A 19,539-nucleotide genomic window follows, 5' to 3' on the forward strand; every position below is an offset into this window, starting at 1 on the left:
GCTGAGCAGAGAAGCTTTATTCACGAGCGGGCAAACATGTGCTCTCCTGTCTTTCTCCTCTAGTGGTAGAGAGAGACCCTTAAACTAACCACCACACAGATGTCTCCAGCATCCTTCTCTTTACGAGGCCGTGCCAAGAACTCTCCAACTACTTAGCATAGGGGGAGGGGAGAAAGAGGGCCTGTGAAACTAGCAAGGGACAAACCAATATGAAACATACTAACAATTTCCCCCTTTTCTTTTTAACTAAATGTCCATAGTATCAGGGGTGTGGGGTGAAGAGAAACCTATATCGTACTGGCATTTTCAAAAAAGAAACTGGCACAAACATGGAGGAACATGTAAGATAAGAACCAGTGTGCTGCCAAGGGAAGGCCTGAGGGGGGTGTTTTTGCCTCTGTGGGCAAAACTTTATCAGCTAAAAAAAAAACATTTCTTGCCTCTGGGGGCTTTACTTGCTTCGACGGGCATTTTTTTTTGTGGGCATTACCTAGCATGGGGGGGTATGGCCTAGAATCTCAAGGCAGCTGGCTACAGTCAGTCTTTGAGAAACCCAGCAGCATAAAGTGAAGCTGCTAGTTTTGTGCAAAGTGTCCAAGGCATACCAGTGAGTCCAACAGAAGCGAGTCCAAAGCAGATGTCCACCAAAGTATTGCCAGGGGGTGAATTGTTGTACGTTTGTCCCGATGGGGAATGTCAGCCATCGGAATTCCACTTTTCTGTAGAGAACTTGACAGCTACAATTTACTTACTATGAAACAAAACTTGTAGCAGGTTAGAAGTTTACCACAATTGATAACTCTATTACAACTGTTAGCATAACCATAGCGCAATCTAACGTTTTTAACTGAGAAGGAATTTGAGAGTTTTACGTATCAACAGTGTCTTTTTAACCTTTTGTTACACCCATTCAAGATGGAGACACACCCTAGGTGTGTGCAGTTTTTTTTTTTAGACTAACTTAGTTAAAATACATTGATTTTTAACTAATTTTTAACTCAGACTTTAAATGTAAGTTAATTTTACCTTTATGAGAACTATGTTGAAAACCTTTTTCATTTAACTCTGTCTGGTAAGAATATAGCCTTAAAGTTACATTTTTAACCTTAAAGTTAATGTCACCAAACTTTAAACACACAGGTAAACATGGTCTTTAATACACAAGGAAAGAAACCTTTTTTACGAAGACATGTCATTTTAAACACGAATTTAGATCTGTACTGTCTTAGTTGTTGGGGGGGTCTCCATCCAGAGGTGGCGTCCCATGCAGCTCCACTTGTAGGAATTGTAGGTTGCAATCTCTGCACGAATCTGTGTATTATAGCTCGTCTGCCTTCAAACCCAAGCTGGAGATCTCGGCCAGGGGGGCCCAGTTTTGGCAGGGAGCCCGCGGTCTCCGGGTGGTCCGGGATCTGTCCAGACTTCAAAGCAGAAGGACGAGTGGGCCAGCTGTGCAGAAGGCGCCCACCGAGGTGCCCCAGGGGGGGCAGCCATGATGGGCCACCATGTCTGCTGCCCTGTTCCCAGCGGCCGAGCAGTGTGGGGGGAGCCCACTCCCAATGTCCCGTGCCACAAGGTGGAAAGCCGGCTCGTGCGGGCTGGTGTTGGACTCTTGCGGACTGGTGTTGGGCGGAAACCACAGAGTGGTCCAGAAATAAATGTTCCAGAAACAGAGAAACAGTCTCGTGAAGAAAGGGCAGAGGCCTTTGGAGATCTCTTCACAAGCAGAAGAGAAGGCCATAGTGCATAGGTAGCCAAATTGTCTCCACTTATCTGAGAGATGTGCAGGTCAGGTCCACGTGGGTGCCACTTGTCGTTAATGTTTCGGGGGCGCCAGCAGGCCGGTCTAGCATTGTGGTGGTAGACAGAGACAGACTCAGGGACACACGGCTGGGGAGAGAAGCTTTATTCACGAGAGGGCAAACATGTGCTCTCCTGTCTTTCTCCTCTGGCGGCAGAGAGAGACCCTTAAACACCACACAGATCTCTCCAGCATCCTTCTCTTTACGAGGCCGCGCCAAGAACTCTCCAACTACTTAGCAGAGGGGGCGGGGAGAAAGAGGGCCCGCAAAACTAGCAAGGGCCAAACCAATATGAAACATACCAACAGAGATAGATAAATATATACTGTTGTTGGGTAGTATGCCAGCTCCCCCTGGCTTCTGCTTAACTAGGCACTGGCATGCCTGTATGAGATTGATTTGATCCCACTCAAAGCTGCGGTGTATTTACATAAATCACTTTTACATTTATATAAAGCACCACCCTCCCTCCAGGGCATTGGTGGTTCAGTGGTAGAATTTTCGCCTGCTCCGCCCCCTCTCCTTGTCACACCCTGATTTTCACCAGTCACTTTTCTCTCCACCCTCTCTACATCACATCCTGTTTACACCCTACTTGGCAAGTATATATAAAGACAGCATTGTGAGTTTTACTTTAGTTTTAGTTTAGCTTAGCTTGGCTTAGATTGTGCTGTGTCCTGTATGAATAAAGAGATACTGCATACAGCTCAACCATGAGTCCTGGGTCATCTGTCTCCCATCAGTGAAGCTCAGCCCGACATACTGTCAAGATCTTTTTTTTTCTATTAAGGTAATCTTATAAGTTCATTGAGGTTAGAAATAACATGAAAAGGAATTGAGCAGTCATGCAGTAGGTTAAGCGCACATGGCGCAGTGTAAGGACTGGCACAAGGATCCTGGTTAGAGCCCCCCGGCTTCTCACCTGCAGGGGAATCACTTCACAGGCGATGAAGCAAGTCTGCAGGTGTCTATCTTCTTCTCCCCCCCTCTGTCTTCTCCTCCTCTCTCAATTTCTCTCTGTCCTATCCAACAACAATGACAGCAATAATAACAACAACGATGAACAACAGAACAACAAAAGGCGGGGGAAGAAAGAATTAAAAGGACGTACTGCTGCACCATGCCAGAACACCTGTTCCCCAGGCACACCTGTGTGCCTGGGAGAAGGAAATTTCACAGAAAATGGAAATGGTGACAGGTGTGGGAGTGGCTTAGAAAGGAGGCAAAGGCAAGGTTTGAATGTTCATAGGCTAGACCTGTAGGTTTAGCTAATGCTGTCTCTGCCTTGGTGAGCCTGTCAGAATGTAAGTAAAAGTCTCTCTCTCTCTCTCTTTCTCTCTCTCCCTCTCTACCTTTCTCCCTCTCTCCCTCTCTCTCCACCTAACATGAATGTTCTCAATTTCCTGAATAAAGTTTAAAAATACTGAAAGTCATGCTTTCTCCTCAATTCTTTGTTGGGATTATGTGTGATGTGGGGTATAAAGTTAGCCTATAATTTCCACAATACAGGTTGACAAGACTACATGTGAAATATATTTATAAAGATATTTTCAGTTGGAACTCAGAGTCAGGCAGATGATGATACCAACCTCCACTTAATGTCTTTGTCCATTTTATCTCTGCTTCTAAAGCTTTCTTCTCATACCTTATAGAATTAGCCCAATAAATATGTAATATTTAAAATTGTAGTCCATCTTAATGAGGTTATGTCACAAAATTTTTTTAAAAGCTCTTCTTAGTGTCAGAAATTTTGTTAAACAACAGTATCCAAGTCTAAAATGAATGGCCAGTAGTCCTGGAGTTCATGACCAAGAGTAGAACTTGGACCTATAAGCAAATTATTATTAAATGCAGTGAGTGTTGTACTAGGGCATATTCTAAGTGCAATGTAAACAAAATGTACAGAGGGAAGAGGGCAGAAAATGTCTTACAAACAATAATGATGTTACAACAAGCATTTATCTTAACACCTCATTTTGAAAAAAAAAGCTTATCCTGGGCACAGATGTTATCAAACAAAGAATGTATATTTCTCACCTTTGAGAAGTTATTTATCTAATGACAACATTACATTTATTTATTCAGTTATTCTGAGCAAACTTGAAAAAAATCTCACTGACCACTAAATTTCTACTCCATGTCAGGCACTGCAGATGCTGGCATTTTATGTAAATTAAACATACATATCCTTGGGGGTCTAGGACAGAGCACAAAAGTTATATAAAAGACTTCCATATCTGAGGCTGTGAGGTTCCTGTTCAAATGAATCACCAAAAAGCCAGAAATGAACACTGCTCTATAGTTGAAAAAACTAGTTGCAATAAAAACATACTATACTAATATGTAAATGTATATCCTCAGGGAGCAAGTAAAAATATTTCTCTACTAAAGTCTATTGAACCTGTTCCATCTAACCTGGGTGTAATAGAAGTTATTGAGGTGATAAAAAGGAAATAATATTTCTAGCAGTAAGGTTCCTGAGTAAGGAATCATATAGTAAAATTTTACTTTAAAAAGATTTTTATATTGCACCAAAGCACTCTGGGAAGGAGGTAGAGGAAGGGTCTTGGGGTGTTTTAAGGGCCTTAATGCATGATAGTGGAAAAGGACCTACATTGGGAGTTAGAATATTTTGCAGACACCTATCATCCAGAGATGAGAAATTGTACCAATAATTGTACAAATATTGTCAGTATTTGTACTGAAAACCATTGACCCTCCCCCCAATAAAATTATAAAAACAAATGTTTTATAAAGAAGTAGCTTTGATTTTTTTTTTAAAGTGTAGAAAGGTCATTTCAGACAGAGAGAAAGCTGTGAGAAAAGGTATGAGGTACAGATATCTCTGGCATCTTCAGGAACAGCAAACAGCTTCAAATGGTTGGGTTAACAGGAGTGAAAACATAGAGCAGACAATAGTTGGCTGGGAAAGATCTCAAATATCAAGATCAGGAACTTGGCCACTATCCTAAGAGCAATAAGAATCCAAAGATTTTTTTTTTTGCCTCCAAGGTTATCGCTGGGACTTGTTGTCTGCACTATAAATACACTACTCCTGAAGGCTATTTTTTTCCTTTTGTTGCCCTTGTTTATGGGCATTATCATTACTATTATTGTTGTTATTGCTGTAGTTGTTGCTGGTTACGACAGAGAGAAACTGAGAGAGGAGGGGAAGATAAAAATAGACACCTGTAGACTTGCTTCACTGCCTGTGATGCTACCCCTCCACACACACGCACACAAGGATCCTTGCACTGGTCCTTGTGTTTTGCACCATGTGCTGGCTGCTGCACCACCGCCCAGCCCCTGAGATTCCAAAGATTTTAAGCCAAGAAATAACACTTCTGAAGGTAATGGAGAGCCGCCTAGGGAAAGCAGCACTCTTCTCCCTGCACCCTGCAAGAAGCCAGAAGGGACCAGAGGCAGGGGACAAAAGCATATTCTGTGTCAGCACTCCCTCCCTCCCTGACTACAAAGGTCATAAAATTCAGGGGAGCATATGAAGACAAAAACTGAAGCACATCTCCTGAGGGTCCCACCCTTCCTCTGAAAGAGACTATAAAACCTGGAAGACCAGGATGCCCAGAGCCTTTATCTCTCCCTTCCTTTGTGATCAGCATGCTTACATGGCTTGTATTTTCTTCTCCTTTTTTGTCCATATTTTCTCCTAATAAATGCTCATCTCCCTTAATATGACTGGTTTTCTAGTGATTCTTCCATGCAGAACTCTTCCCACCACTCCAAGAGACTTAGTAAGATGTGGGAGGGTGGGGTAGATAGCATAATAGTTATGCAAAGAGACTCTCATGCCTGAAGCTCCAAAGTTCCAGATTCAATCACCCACACCACCATAAGCCAGAGCTGAACAGTGCTCTAGTTAAAAAAAAAAAAAAAAAGTGGGATAAATTGTGAATGTACTTTTTTTTTTTTATTTCTTATCCCTAAGGTCTTCTTCTAGTGTTTGCCCTTCTTCCGTAGCCAGTCAACAGCGTCAGGTTGAGCCTGATGTAAAGTTTCGAGACCTCCTTTGAATCTGGAGAGGTGGCAGTCTTTGACTATGTGGGTCATAGTCTGTCTGTAGCCGCAGGGGCAGTTCGGGTCGTCTCTGGCTCCCCAACGATGGAACATAGCGGCACACCGGCCATGGCCTGTTCGATAGTGATTGAGGAGGGCCCAATCATAACGTGCTAGGTTAGGGTTAGGCTTGCAGGGGTCTGTGATGAGGTGTTTGTTCTTGACCTCAGCTGACTGCCAACTCTGTTTCCAAGAGTCTGGAACAGAGAAGTTCAGTGTAGGCGTAGGGGACCAGATTGGGTGACGAGACGTCAAGCGTTGGACAGGGTGGGCGAAGATATCCGCATATATTGGCAGGTCTGGTCGAGCGTAGACGTGGGAAATGAACTTAGATGATGCCGCATCCCGACGAATATCTGGCGGGGCGATGTTGCTAAGAACTGGCAGCCATGGAACCGGGGTGGAACGGATGGTTCCAGAAATGATCCTCATGGAGGAATATAATTTGGAATCGACGAAGTGGACATGGAGGCTATGGAACCATACTGGGGCACAGTATTCTGCAGTGGAATAACATAATGCCGGAGATGATGATCGTAGTGTGGAAGCGCTCGCACCCCATGAAGAGCTGGCCAGTCTTGCAATGATGTTAGAAGAAGATCCCTAGGGTGAAATTCCATTATCCAGAACTTAGCAAGGCTTTTAGAGACAGGAGAGAGAACTTCACACACTGTTTCTCTTCTCACTGTGGCGCTCTCTCCCCCTCTGCCCATGAACAGAGTAGAGCAGTTGAACAGTCCAGAGGTGCCAGGCATTTGGCACCTCCCAAGCCAGGCTATTTGGAGGCAGCACTATGTGGAGTGGGACAGGCCATGCTTTTGGCTCCAGGTTTAGGTGCCCTTCACCCTCCATGCCCTGCCCAGCTAGCTCAATTATAAATTTTGGGGCCCCTTGTTTACTGGCAGGAGCAGGTAGCAAGTTGAACCCCTGCCCAGACACACTTCCTGGGCTATTTCTCTGGTCCCTGTGCTGACCCACTGGTTCTAGGAAGGCAGGAGGGTGAAGCAGGAGTTTTTCTGGTACTCCAGCCCTTTCTGCTGCCATACTTTGTTGCTGCTACCTCTAGCCCCTCCCTCCCTCTGCCTGCTGGCCAGGGTGCTTAAGCAGTGAGATGCACAAGCAGCAGTACAGACCAGCAGGTTATGCTTTTTGGCTAAGGAATGGGGAGAGTGGAGTCCTAAACCCTTGCCCAGTGGCTACGCCTCAGTACACTGCCCAAACCCAGGTAGGGGAGACTTTTTTTTTTAATTTATAATAGGAGTATACATCAACATCATTCCCACCACAAAAGGACTGTGTCCTGTCCCACCCCTAGTACTCCCCAGTGAAGCTGAACATCTACTCTCACCCTCTATCTAGAGATTTTTTATTTTGGTGCCCTACTCCAAACTCAGTCAGATCGTGCTTTGAGTTTCCCTTTCTGTTCTTCTGAAAGGGGGAGCCTTTCAAAATAGACTTGCTCCAGGTTCTCATCACAGAACTAGTCTGGCACAGCACTTGATTAAGGCACCTGCTGCAACAGCTAAGACACTGCTGCAGCAATGGTGTAAATTATGGTGAGGCCTTGTATGATACAGCAATCCTAATAATAGTATTTTCAAAGTAAACCAAATTTCCAAATAATTTGGTTATAACAATAACTATCTATAGCTTTCTTAAACCCTAAGACAGCAGGAACCTTGCCCATTCTCCTTACCCATTGGTAAAACCAATATTTCTCCCAGTCCTGGAACCTCTGCGGTGGGGCTTGCTTTTCTGCATGTTTATCTCAGTTAATTAAACTGATACTACATCTGTTGATCCAATTAAATGCAACAGTACCACCTCAACATGTTTCACTTTGGATTGTGTCCAGAGACATCAGACAGGAAATGTCAGCCCTCCAGCTTCATTACTCTGGTGAGAACTTTCCTAGCTCATAGGACTCTTTAATTTCATTTTGGGTGGTGCACTTTCTAACAAAGGCTCAAAACCTAGATTTAGACCAGGGCCCATGAGATAAGGCATGAAAATATATACCTTAAAGCAAAAGTATACAATAGCTTTAAGTGACTCAATAAGTGCAACAAGCAAGTAGAAAGACCTAAAAAAGACACCACAAAGGACCAAATCAAATAGTTTCTGCTTAGACATCTATACTCTCCTCATCTACTTCCTATGTCACTTCCCTCAGTCACTCCAAAGCTAACTTTGTCACACAAAGTAAATACTACAAAAGCTGGATAAGGTCAAAAGACCAGCATACTTTAATGATGGCTCTTTCTTGGTTACTACCAAGCTACTCCATCACCCAGGGCCCTAGTCAGGGAATCTTGGGGATTCCCACACAGACATGATGGGCTTAGACCTCTAACAGATCCCTCTCTCCATGGTCACTGATCATCTCCATCAGCAACAACATAGTGCACCCCTTTGTGGATCCCTATAGGAACTTGCCCCTTATAAAGCTAAACAATGGTAGGGACAGCCCCATTCTCCAAAGTGACATTGGGCCAGTATATTCTACCATTTGAAGAAGGTGGGTCCTGAACTTACAGCAGCCTAGAATGTTCTTAGCCATAACCACAGAATGCAAACTGAGACCTACAGGAATGCAGAGGTTACATAGGCTCATGTGCTGACTATGGGCCCCAGATCAAATTGATGGAGTTTACAGTTAATAATATTTATATACTTTCCCCATATTTGGGAGCTACTCTCTTCCCTGACTCAGCTTTCTAGTCATTTTTCCAACTAGGGCACCAACTCCCCAGACAATAACTTGGGTCTACCTGCATGTTAGCTGTCAGACTCAGGAAAAAACTATTAAAGTCTTGGGCCCCTTGGAATATACCTAAAATAGACCTACTAGCTTTTTCCAAAATGGAAACCCCCAAATCTTCATCTGTAATATGATTGCCTTTAGGTTCATGATTAATCAACAATTTTTTTCTGCTTTATATCTTAATTTTTTTTCAGCCACCATATTCCAGATGCCACCATGCCAACCAGACTTCCCTGGGCAGACAACCCTACCAATGTGTCCTGGAATCCCACCTCCCCAGAGCCCTGCCCCACTAGGGAAAGAGAGACAGGCTGGGAGTGTGGATAGACCTGCCAATGCCCATGGTCAGTGGAGAAGCAATTACAGAAGCCAGGCCTTCCAAGTTTTGAACCTCATAATGATCTTGGGTCCATACTCCCAGAGGGATAAAGAATAAGAAGTTTTTTGAGAGGGATGGAATAGGGAGTTCTGGTGGTGGGAATTGTGTGGAATTATACCCCTCTTACCCTTAAAAAAAAAAAAGAAAGAAAAAAGAAAAAAATTGAAGGGTGAAAGTATTTTGCAGATACCTATTATCATGGAAAATTGTACCCATGTGCCAATAACTGTACTATAAACCGTTAAGCTCCACAAATAATAAATAAATAAATCTGAGAAGTTTAATGACCAGAAACAAATTTACTGACTCTATGCCAGGCAGTTCCACCACAGCAGGATGAAATGAGTGCAGAAAAGATAGGGAAGATCAGGACACTTCCCAAAATAGGGTGCCACTGTCTTGATAGTTCTCCACTCCTTCCAAACACCAGCCAGTTCCTTTCCCCCTGCTCCCTCATCTCAAATTCTCATTTCAAATCAGAGTGATACTGAGCAACCAAATATCACTCAGGCCAGGAAATACAGAAGAGCTAAGCATAGCAAATAACAGCATCTAAGCAACAGGAAAAAAAGGAAGGAAGGAAGGAAGGAAAGAAGGAAGGAAAGAGAAAGAAAATAGATTTGAATTCAATTTAAAAGAAGCAGATACACAGCAGTGTCTTTGAGCAGTTAGTTACAAAACTAACTGCTGCAGCGAGCAGGGAAACTGAAAACCATTTGTTTCCGGCCTTCTGTGCATTGCTATTCTGAGGTTGTAGCAACCACAAGGCCCAGAATAGGGAACTGACCTCCAGCTGCCTCCGGTCACTCCGCAGGCAGTCCAATAGTACAGACTCACACTTCCTGAGCATTGTATCCCAACTGCCCTCAAACCAAGTGGGATGTGGGGAGCAGAAGTAGGCAGTGTCTATGTCCAATGAAGAAACAGTCTGAGATTCCAGCCATGGGAAGCCCCCTGCAGCTTGTACAGAGGCTGCTGAGCCATGGGTTTTCTTGAGATGACAGGACTGAGAGGAAAGTTGAAGGTGCTCATGGAGCCTGTTCTCACTTGCAGTCTTCTCCTCTGCTTCTCTGGATGGCAGATAGCCTTCTGCTTCTCCATGTTTGCCAGTAGAGTTAATTGTGAGCTGTATAAAGCTAAAACTGGAGGTGAAAGAATGCTGAGATCCAGCAGGAGTTGAGGAGGGTTTGGGGTCACTTCCAAGGCTGTAGATGTTACAACTCACCTTCTCTGAGGTCAGAGTCTTTTGTCCAGGTTTCCCTTGCTTTTTCACTACAGGCAATATCCCAACTAGGGCTTGGGGCCTCAGAACTGTCCATGGGTGGAAGCTCCCTCTTACACCCAAGATTCCCAGGACCATATGACCTGGTTAGCCTAGTTCCAACTTGGAGTTGCATTCCAAAGAGCCCTGTGGTTCCTCTCACAACAGGGGTCAGAGCCAAGCTTAAGTGGTTCAGAGAGGTCAGAGCTGAAGCAGTTATGTTCTTGGAATCAGGACTCCCAACTGAGGGACTTTGAAACTGGCTGCCAGGGTTTAAAGCATACAGTCCAGCCCTGGACTCAGAGTGGTGAGACTTCTCACCACACACCTTTCCCTGGGCCTCTAATGGAGTGCCCACTGCTAGGGAGAGAAAACTGATCCAGGGCTCAGCTGAGTTTCTCATATAGCCTGGCCTCCGTGCCAGCCGCCTTCTCTGAAAAGATGCAGCAGGTGGTAAGCAATACTGGGTGCCTGAAGAGAAAAGAGAAAATGATACCATAAACACCCAAATCTCACTGGCTTAAGGGTTTAGAGGTCACTGCCCAATTTATCTGTCAAACAGAGATGCTGGCTCAGTGATCACAGGACCAACACAGTCAGAAATCCTGATGATCTCTGGAAGTGTTTTCTCTAAATATGTACAAATACAGCATCTTGGCTCCTCTCTTTAGTGGAGTATATGGCACTGCTGTGAGTTATGCCAGCACATCAATATGCAGATTGGCGTGCTGGCATTGACACAACCCTGGCTCCTTCTGAACTCTCCAGCATCTTGCCTGGTGATTTTTTTAATTATTATTTTAATTTATTTATAAAATGGAAACACTGGCAAGACCATAGGATAAGAGGGGTACAATCCACTACCAGAACTCTGTCTGCATCCCTTTCCCTCCCCTGATATCTTTCCCATTCTTTAACCCTCTGGGAGTATGGACCCAGGGTCATTGTGGGATGCAGAAGGTTGAAGGTCTGGCTTCTGTAATTGCTTCCCTGCTGAGCATGGGCATTAGCAGGTTGCAAAAACAGTGTCATCTGTTTTCCATCTACACCATGCTTCGGCCTCACGAAAGCTTAATGTGCAGCTTGGCGATACGAGAATCCGGCATGAAGCCCAGCCAGTCTATCTTGGCATTACTCTCGATCGCACTCTGTCATTTCACGAACATCTCATAAAAAACTGCAGCAAAGGTGGGCGCAAGGAATAACATCATTGCAAGACTGGCCAGCTCCTCATGGGGCGCGAGCGCTTCCACACTACGATCATCATCTCTGGCATTATGCTATTCCACTGCAGAATACTGTGCCCCAGTATGGTTCCGTAGCCCCCATGTCCACTTGGTCTATTCCAAATTATATTCCTCCATGAGGATCATTTCTGGAACCATCCGTTCCACCCCGGTTCCATGGCTGCCAGTTCTTAGCAACATCGCCCCGCCAGATATTCGTCGGGATGCGGCATCATCTAAGTTCATTTTCCACGTCTACGCTCGACCGGACCTGCCAATATACGCAGATATCTTCGCCCACCCTGTCCAACGCTTGACGTCTCGTCACCCAATCTGGTCCCCTACGCCTACACTGAACTTCTCTGTTCCAGACTCTTGGAAACAGAGTTGGCAGTCAGCTGAGGTCAAGAACACCTTATCACAGACCCCTGCAAGAGTCAATCCGGCTTTGACCTAGCACGTTATGATTGGGCCCTCCTCAATCACTATCGAACAGGCCATGGCCGGTGCGTCGCTATGTTCCATCGTTGGGGAGCCAGAGACGACCTGAACTGCCCCTGCGGCTCCAGACAGACTATGACCCACATAGTCAAAGACTGCCACCTCTCCAGATTCAAAGGAGGTCTCGAAACTTTACATTAGGCTCAACCTGACACTGTTGACTGGCTATGGAAGAAGGGCAAATGCTAGAAGAAGCAGGTTGATTCATACTCCCAGCCTGTCTCTCTCTTTCCCTAGTGGAGCAGGGCTCTGGGGACTCATTGATGGGGTCATCTGCCCAGGGAAGTCTGGTTGGCATCATAGTAGCATCTAGAACCTGGTGGCTGAAAGAAGAGTTAACATATAAAGACATACATATTGTAAATTAATTATGAACCTAAAGGCTGGAATATTTCAGATGAAGATTTGGGGTCTCTGATTTGGAAATAACTAGTAGGTCTATTTTAGGTATATTCCAAGGGGCCCATGACTTTACTAGTTTTTTCCTGACCCTGACATCTGATATGCAGGTGGACCCAGGTTATTGTCTGGGGAGATGATGTCATGGCTGGAAAAGGGGCTAGAAAGCTGGGTCAGGGAAGAAAGTAGCTCCCAAATATGGGAAAGTGTATAAATATTGTTGATTGTAAGCCCCATTGATTTGATGTGGGGCCCTATTCAGCATAGAAGACTATGTAACCTCTATATTCCTGTAGGTCCGAACTTGGATTCCGTGGTCATCGGTAGGAACATTCCTAATTGCACTAATTTCAGGACCCATCTTCCTCAAGTGGTAGATAGAGTATGTAATCCTTTGGAGAATGGGACATTCTCTACCATTGTTGATCCACAATGAGGTCAAGATCCTATGGGGGCCCACAAAGGGGTCCATTGTGTTGTTCCTAATGGGGATGGCCAGTGATAATAGAGAGAGAGAGGGCTCTATTCGAAGTCTAGGCTCATCGTGTTTTTGTGGGAATTCCAGGACTCCCTGACTAGGGCCCCACCTGATGAGGTGGCCTGATAGTGACTAAAGAATCACCATTAAAGTATGCCAGTCTCTTGCCCTTATTCAGCTTTTGTAGTCCTAATTCTGATAAGGTTATCTTTGGTGTGACTGAGGGAAGTGTAATATGAAGTAGGTGAGGAGGGTATCTAGGTCTAAGCAGGAACTATTTCTTTAGGTACTTTAAGGTGTTTTTTTAGGTCTTTCTACTTGCTTGCTTCATTTATTGACTCATTGCTTTCAAAGTCAACCAAATTGCCAAATAATTTGATTGTAGCAATAATTATCTATTGCCTTCTTAAACCCTAAGACAACAGGAACCTCCCACTTCCTCTATAAGCCCAAATTTCCTCCAGTCCTGGAACCTATAGGGAGGGGCTCACTTTCCAGCATGCTTCTCTCAATTCATACTAACTTATACTGAATCTGCTGATCCCAACCTATTAAATGCAATGAGTACCCCCTCGACATGTGTCAGAGACGAGACGTCATGCGTGTGATGTCAACCCTTCAGCATCGTTACTTGGGTGAGATCTTTCCTATCTCATAGGACTCCTTAATTCCATTCCAGGTAATTCACTTCCTAACAAATTCTCAAAATCTAGATATAGACCGGGTCCCATGAAATAAGGCAAATGTACACATGTATCCATAAATTAGAACAAAATATATACCTTAAAGCCTGGTGATCTTTTAAGTGTATCAGCACATGCATCCCAGAGTTAACCATGAACAAAAAGATTCCAAATTTGAATGCCAGTAAACTCCTCTATAATGAGACCCAATCACTTACTCTAGCTGCTCATTTAACAATAATGGATCTTCATTATTAAAAGATCCCTGTAAATCTGTGGACCATGGAGAGCTGACTATGGCATTGTTTATCCAAACCCCCCCCCCCCGCCCACACACACACATGCACAAATTTATCTCCAACTTCTCTCAGACAGTGGATTAAAAGAGGCCCTTGTTAGTGTGTTCTCCAAACCAGGAACTTTGTTATTCTCCCAGAGAGTCAACAGAAGTAAAAATAAATACCTGGTGCATAATGGTGGGAAAGGGCCTAACTTGGGCATGAGAGTGTTCTGCAGACAGCTGTCATGGTCAAATGAGAAATTTTACCATGTGTCAACAACTGTACTTTGAACCATCAATCTCCAAATAAAATTATTAAAAGATAAATAAATATGCTGACACTTCACAGAAGAGCAGAAATTGAGAGCAAGTTCCCTGGAACCTCATTGTCTGGTTCAAATCCTAAATGTGCCACTGCTGGTTAAGTGAGCTTCTGAAAATTAACCTGAGGCTTAGTTTCTTTATAAGTAAAATGGGTAACAGTATCTCTCACACAGTGTTTTCTTATTTATTTATTTATTTATTTTAAAAAGGAGACATTAACAAAACCGTAGGATAAGAGGGGTACAACTCCAGATAATTCCCACCACCAGATATCTATATCCCATCCCCTCCCCTGATAGCTTTCCCATCCTCTGTTCCTCTGGGAGTATGGACCCAAGGTCATTGTGGGATGCAGAAGGTGTAAGGACATATTGGTGGGGTCGTCTGTCCAGGGAAGTCTAGTCGGCATCATGCTGGCATCTGGAACCTGGTGGCTGAAAAGAGAGTTAACATACAAAGCCAAACAAATTGTTGAACCATTATGGACCTGAAGGCTGGAACAGTGCAGATGAAGTGTTGGGGGGTATGCACTGCAGACTCTTGTGTACTTCTGACTTCAGGTATATATTTTGCCCTAGTTTATGGATACATGTGAACATATGCTCTCAGGGGACCTGGTCTATATCTAGGTTTTGAGACTTTGTTAGGAATTGAACCACCTGGAATGGAATTAGAGAATACTATGAAAGGAAAAGTCTCACCTGAGTAATGAAGCTGAAGGACTGTCATTCCACACCTGAAGTCTCTGGACACAGTCTGAAGTGAAGCATGCTGGGGTGGCACTCATTGTGTTAATTAGGTTGTGATTGGCAGATGCAATATTATTTGGCATGAATTGAGAGCAGCATGCAGGAAAGTGCACCCCACCCTAAGGTTCCAGGACTGGGGAAAATATAGGCTCTATTGTGGAAATGTGACATTCCTGCTGTCTTAGGACTAAAGAAGACAATGGATAGTTAGTGTTATTATCACATTATTTGGTAATTGGGTTAACTTTGAAAGGTCCCTTTGTTAGGGTTTGGGGTATAATACCCAGCATCTTGTATATAGCTGTGCCACCGGTTGCTTCTGTTCTCCCTGGTCTAGACTTTTGAGAGAGTCAACATATCAAAGACTCAGCCTATGTATTAAAAAGATTCAGTCTGTGTTTTAAAAAGTTTGAGACATATGATCAATTTTTCCCTTCTCATTTTAATTAGTGATTTATATGACTGCAATTTAATGGGAGTGTACAGAAACACCATTCCCACCACCAAAAGACTGTCACACAAGTGTTGTTTTTTTTTAAATGAGCGAAGACACATCTCTCTATTGCCCTTTAAAGGTTAGATTTGTTTTAAAAATAGCTTCCACAAGGACAATAATTAACAGTTCTCCATTTTGCCTCTTTAAAAAATAAACACAAATAAAACCTAGCTACAAGAAAGCCTGAGTCCTTTCCAAAACAAAGGTGACTGACTGTATTGAAGTAAATTATATCTAAAACTCATTCTGTAGATTTCATTTATTTAATAAGCACACTGAAAATCTACGCTTGTTCTAGATTTCAAGTTTACAGAGAAGCTTTTCATCATAGTAGTAGGATTTCCCACAACCACCCTCTGAGTTCTATGAACAGTGAAGTAGGGAATCTGGCTCATATGACTACTCATAGCTTCCCTTTGACTCATATGAATAAGCTAATAGATCCCCAGAGTAACTCAAAACAAGATATCCTTAGCAAACTTTGTTAATCTACTCCTGAACTTAGGGAATCAGGGAAACTCCTAGAGATATATAGAAATCTTTTAACAAAAATATTTACATGAAAAGAGGCCAGTTTTCTTCCTTGTAGAAGCACTTTAGAAAATAAGCACTCTACGAAAATAAGCGCTACCATTTATAAAGTAGCCTACCCTACATCAATTTGTTGGCGAGATTTTGGTGATTCTTACCAAACAATGGTGAAACATTACACAACAGGTAATGGATGAAACTTGGGTTAGATCTGCCACTTAAGGCAAGGTAAACTTTTTTTAAACTTATTTCTTCCTCAAGAGAGTTATGTACTCTCTAGGCTTAAACTAAGTTTCTATTATGGACTACTTTCAATGCACATGTAAATTGTTCATGCATCAGGAGCCAATTTCCTTTAATAGTACCTTTAAAAGGAACACTTTTGGGTGCTAATGGACACTTTAACTTAAGTAATGGTATTGGTAAGGATCACACTGCATTATTAGTCTTGTTAATACCACACTGGATTACACACTGCATATATATATATGTATGTATGTATTTTCCTAAGATAAAACTCTTCTCAAGATTTGAGGAAAACGAAACATTTCACTTCACTCACCCAAACAGTGATTTACTTTTGGAGATCCTTGCCAATTTTATTTCCTTTATGATGAAGTAAGATTGTGGACCTGATCCAGAGATTAGTAGTAGGGGGAAGCATTTCCTTTTAACTTGGTTCAGTTTTCGTAGCAAGACTGAACAGTTTTAAATACTTTGCGTGCATGCATACCTCATCAGTGATTGTACATACCTTACCCACTTCTAGAGGCAGCTGTGCTCACCTCTTCCTGCTTTGTGCCTTGTCTAAGGCTACCGACCCTAAATTTCTGAAGCACAGCCAAGATAAATTACATTCCTTATTTGTTTCTGTGAATTATCTTTATTGTGTGTACATTTTTTATTGTATCTGAGACATTTTTGTGTGTGACTAGTTACTTTTGCAGGATGTGCCATATCATTGAATGGAACTAAAGTCTGTGACAGTGGACATAGCTGCTGGACCATTCCATCTTACATGTAAGAACTCTGGAATTATGATTTTAAAACCATTTAAATGTGGTTATAATTTTCTCAGCATTTTCTTTGTAAAGAACTAAAATATAAACTTATTGGTGTATAATAAAAAGTAATGAAATTCTGAGAAGAGTTTTATCACACAGTGGTTTTGAGCATTAAACTAAGAAAGCAGATATGCAGATAGCTTACGCATACTATGTGATCAAAGTGTTGTTTTTACATTGCTGCTACCCATAATGAGTTTTCATCTACATTAATTTCATCCACTCCTTGACAAAATCAAGTGAATCAAATAGACCAGGTACTATAACTTATTTTTCATAATTAAGGAAATTGAGTCTCTGCAGCCTGTAGCAAGAAGTGAGACATAGCTTCTGCCATGTCACACACTTTGCTTCACTTCCCTGAACACAAAAGTTCCTAGGATTTTTGTTGCAGTAAATAGAAAACACCAGACATATGGGGAATCACTGATAATCAGAGAATACACCAGTCTCTGAAGTGACAGAGACTAACACTTACACTCTGAGTAAATGAAAACAATGACTTATGGCTTGTTCCTGAACATCTAGGGATAGGAAAACTCTCTTAAGACATGTTTACCTAGTGGCCTAATCTTGCTAACTGAGCATGCCAACTGCTGAGACCTACAAAAAGGGTTAGTTCTCCCATGTCCTGTAAAATTGGAAGTATATATTTAAAGAACAACCAATTCAGAAGGAAGTAGAGAACACACTGATTTCTGATTTCAGTTAACATGATAAAACAATTCAGCAATTTCATATATTGAGAAAGGAATTCTATAAGATATTGTGTTTTTTTCTGGTTTACACATAATTTTACATACTTTTTATATAAATATGTCACTCAAATCACATTTCTAAAGCTAAAGAGCAATGCTAAGTTAAAAAATTGTTAGAAATTTTATTCCTTTTTGAATACCTGAAGGTACCTCAGCCTGTGTATCCTTTCCCAAATAAGATTCTACTTGCTACACAAAGAAGGTCCCAGATAGGAATCCATGTCCTATTGTGGTCTGATACAAATCTTTTCCATTGCAGTTCCAATTAAAATGCTTTCAGGCGACAGTGCTACATGAGCAGCAAGCCAAGAAGATCAAACATGATAGAGATATTTCCCAAAAATAGACATGTAGAGGTCAGGCCTAAGGCAGTGATCCTGTGTCCACTTGGGTGATCATACATCTATTCCTTAGCCTGAGTTTTCCCCTGGGCAATTCAAGAAGAAGATCTGCACACTCTAATAATCCTAACCCTCATGACAGCACAGAGGAGCTGGCAGAGCTGGACCCAGAGAAATGAGCTAGAACTATATCTACCCTACTGAGTAGATGGCTGCTCTGAGACTTCTTGGAAGATTGGGTTCCTTAAAATGAAAGTTCCCTTTTTATACTTTTTAAAATGTTTTTGCTCTTTGAGGAAGTTTAAGATATCCCCTCTGGCCAGAATTCAGCTGTCATTTACATGTCCTTCCTAAAATCTTAAGATTTGTTCAAAATCCAAGCCCTATCACTCCATTCCATTTAATGGAGGGTTATGACATACTCAGACCTTAGAAAGATTCCTTCCTGACACCTACCTACAGTCAACTGGCAAATGGAGGAGGTTCGAATAGAAAGAAAATAGAGCATAGGAAGGACAAAGTGAAGGAAAGCAGGAAATTCAAACAAAACAGACTTTGAGAGTTGCCCTCTGCTCTTTATAAAACCCAGACATGGTTTCATTCTTCCCAGCTAACCCTGAGAAGCTGAAGAGAAAGAGAGAGCCTTCCTATGACTTTTCTCATCACTCACAGCCTCACTCAATATTAGATTTGGAGGTTAGAGAGCATAGATATTACATAGACTATGCTTATTTGGGGTATACTCATCTCCACTGCCATTCAACACAGTGAATGCTGAGACTGAATGGAAATAAAAGGAGCTTTGAACAAAGCCAGATGTCAAAGGGTTTCTATATACAGTCAAAAAAAAAAAGTTTTCCAGTAAGAATCCTGTCTACCCTGTCTCTCTCTAATGCTCTCCTTTTATCCATCCAATCCCAATAGTTAACTCCTAATTATCTTCCCCATCAGCTCCCTTGTTCTGATCTCCCTGTTCAGAGAACTTCACCAAATGTTCACATCACTCCTTTCATCCTATTTATTAATAACTAACTAGCACTAGAAGGTATTTTCATTGGCATAGATAATTTGTTCCCAATTTATACAGACATTTTCTGAGATCCATATAATCTCCCTGAGAAAAATCCAAATATACAAAGAATCCCAATACACATCAGCCACAGACCAGTTTCTCTATTACCTGAAAGTAAAGCATTCCTATGAAATATTTCATAAGTCAAATGCCATAAATCTAAGAAACAATTAGCATTTATTTATGCAGAAAAATATAGTGTTTCCAGACCCAAAATAACCTACTAAATCATACCAAATAACATATCAAATAAATTAACAAATATTCAGTAAAGACAGTGGCAATATAATGAACAGATAGCCTATAAAAAGTAAGTTTTGCAAGGTCACTCTGCTGGAGTGCAAGCTACCTCTAGAA

General features: G+C 42.3%; 1 protein-coding gene across 1 annotated transcript in view; it reads right to left on the reverse strand.

Annotated features, from left to right (window-relative positions):
* Positions 1-10,779, reverse strand: part of DISC1 (DISC1 scaffold protein) — a 457,161-nt gene extending 446,382 nt beyond the window's left edge. The window contains 2 exon segments of the mRNA XM_060192533.1: positions 9,807-10,259; positions 10,261-10,779. Of these exon segments, the coding sequence (XP_060048516.1) occupies positions 9,807-10,259; positions 10,261-10,779 (972 nt within the window).
* Positions 10,780-19,539: the final 8,760 nt, after the last annotated feature.

This window comes from Erinaceus europaeus, chromosome 6, assembly GCF_950295315.1.
Source record: "Erinaceus europaeus chromosome 6, mEriEur2.1, whole genome shotgun sequence".
Taxonomy (NCBI): domain Eukaryota; kingdom Metazoa; phylum Chordata; class Mammalia; order Eulipotyphla; family Erinaceidae; genus Erinaceus; species Erinaceus europaeus.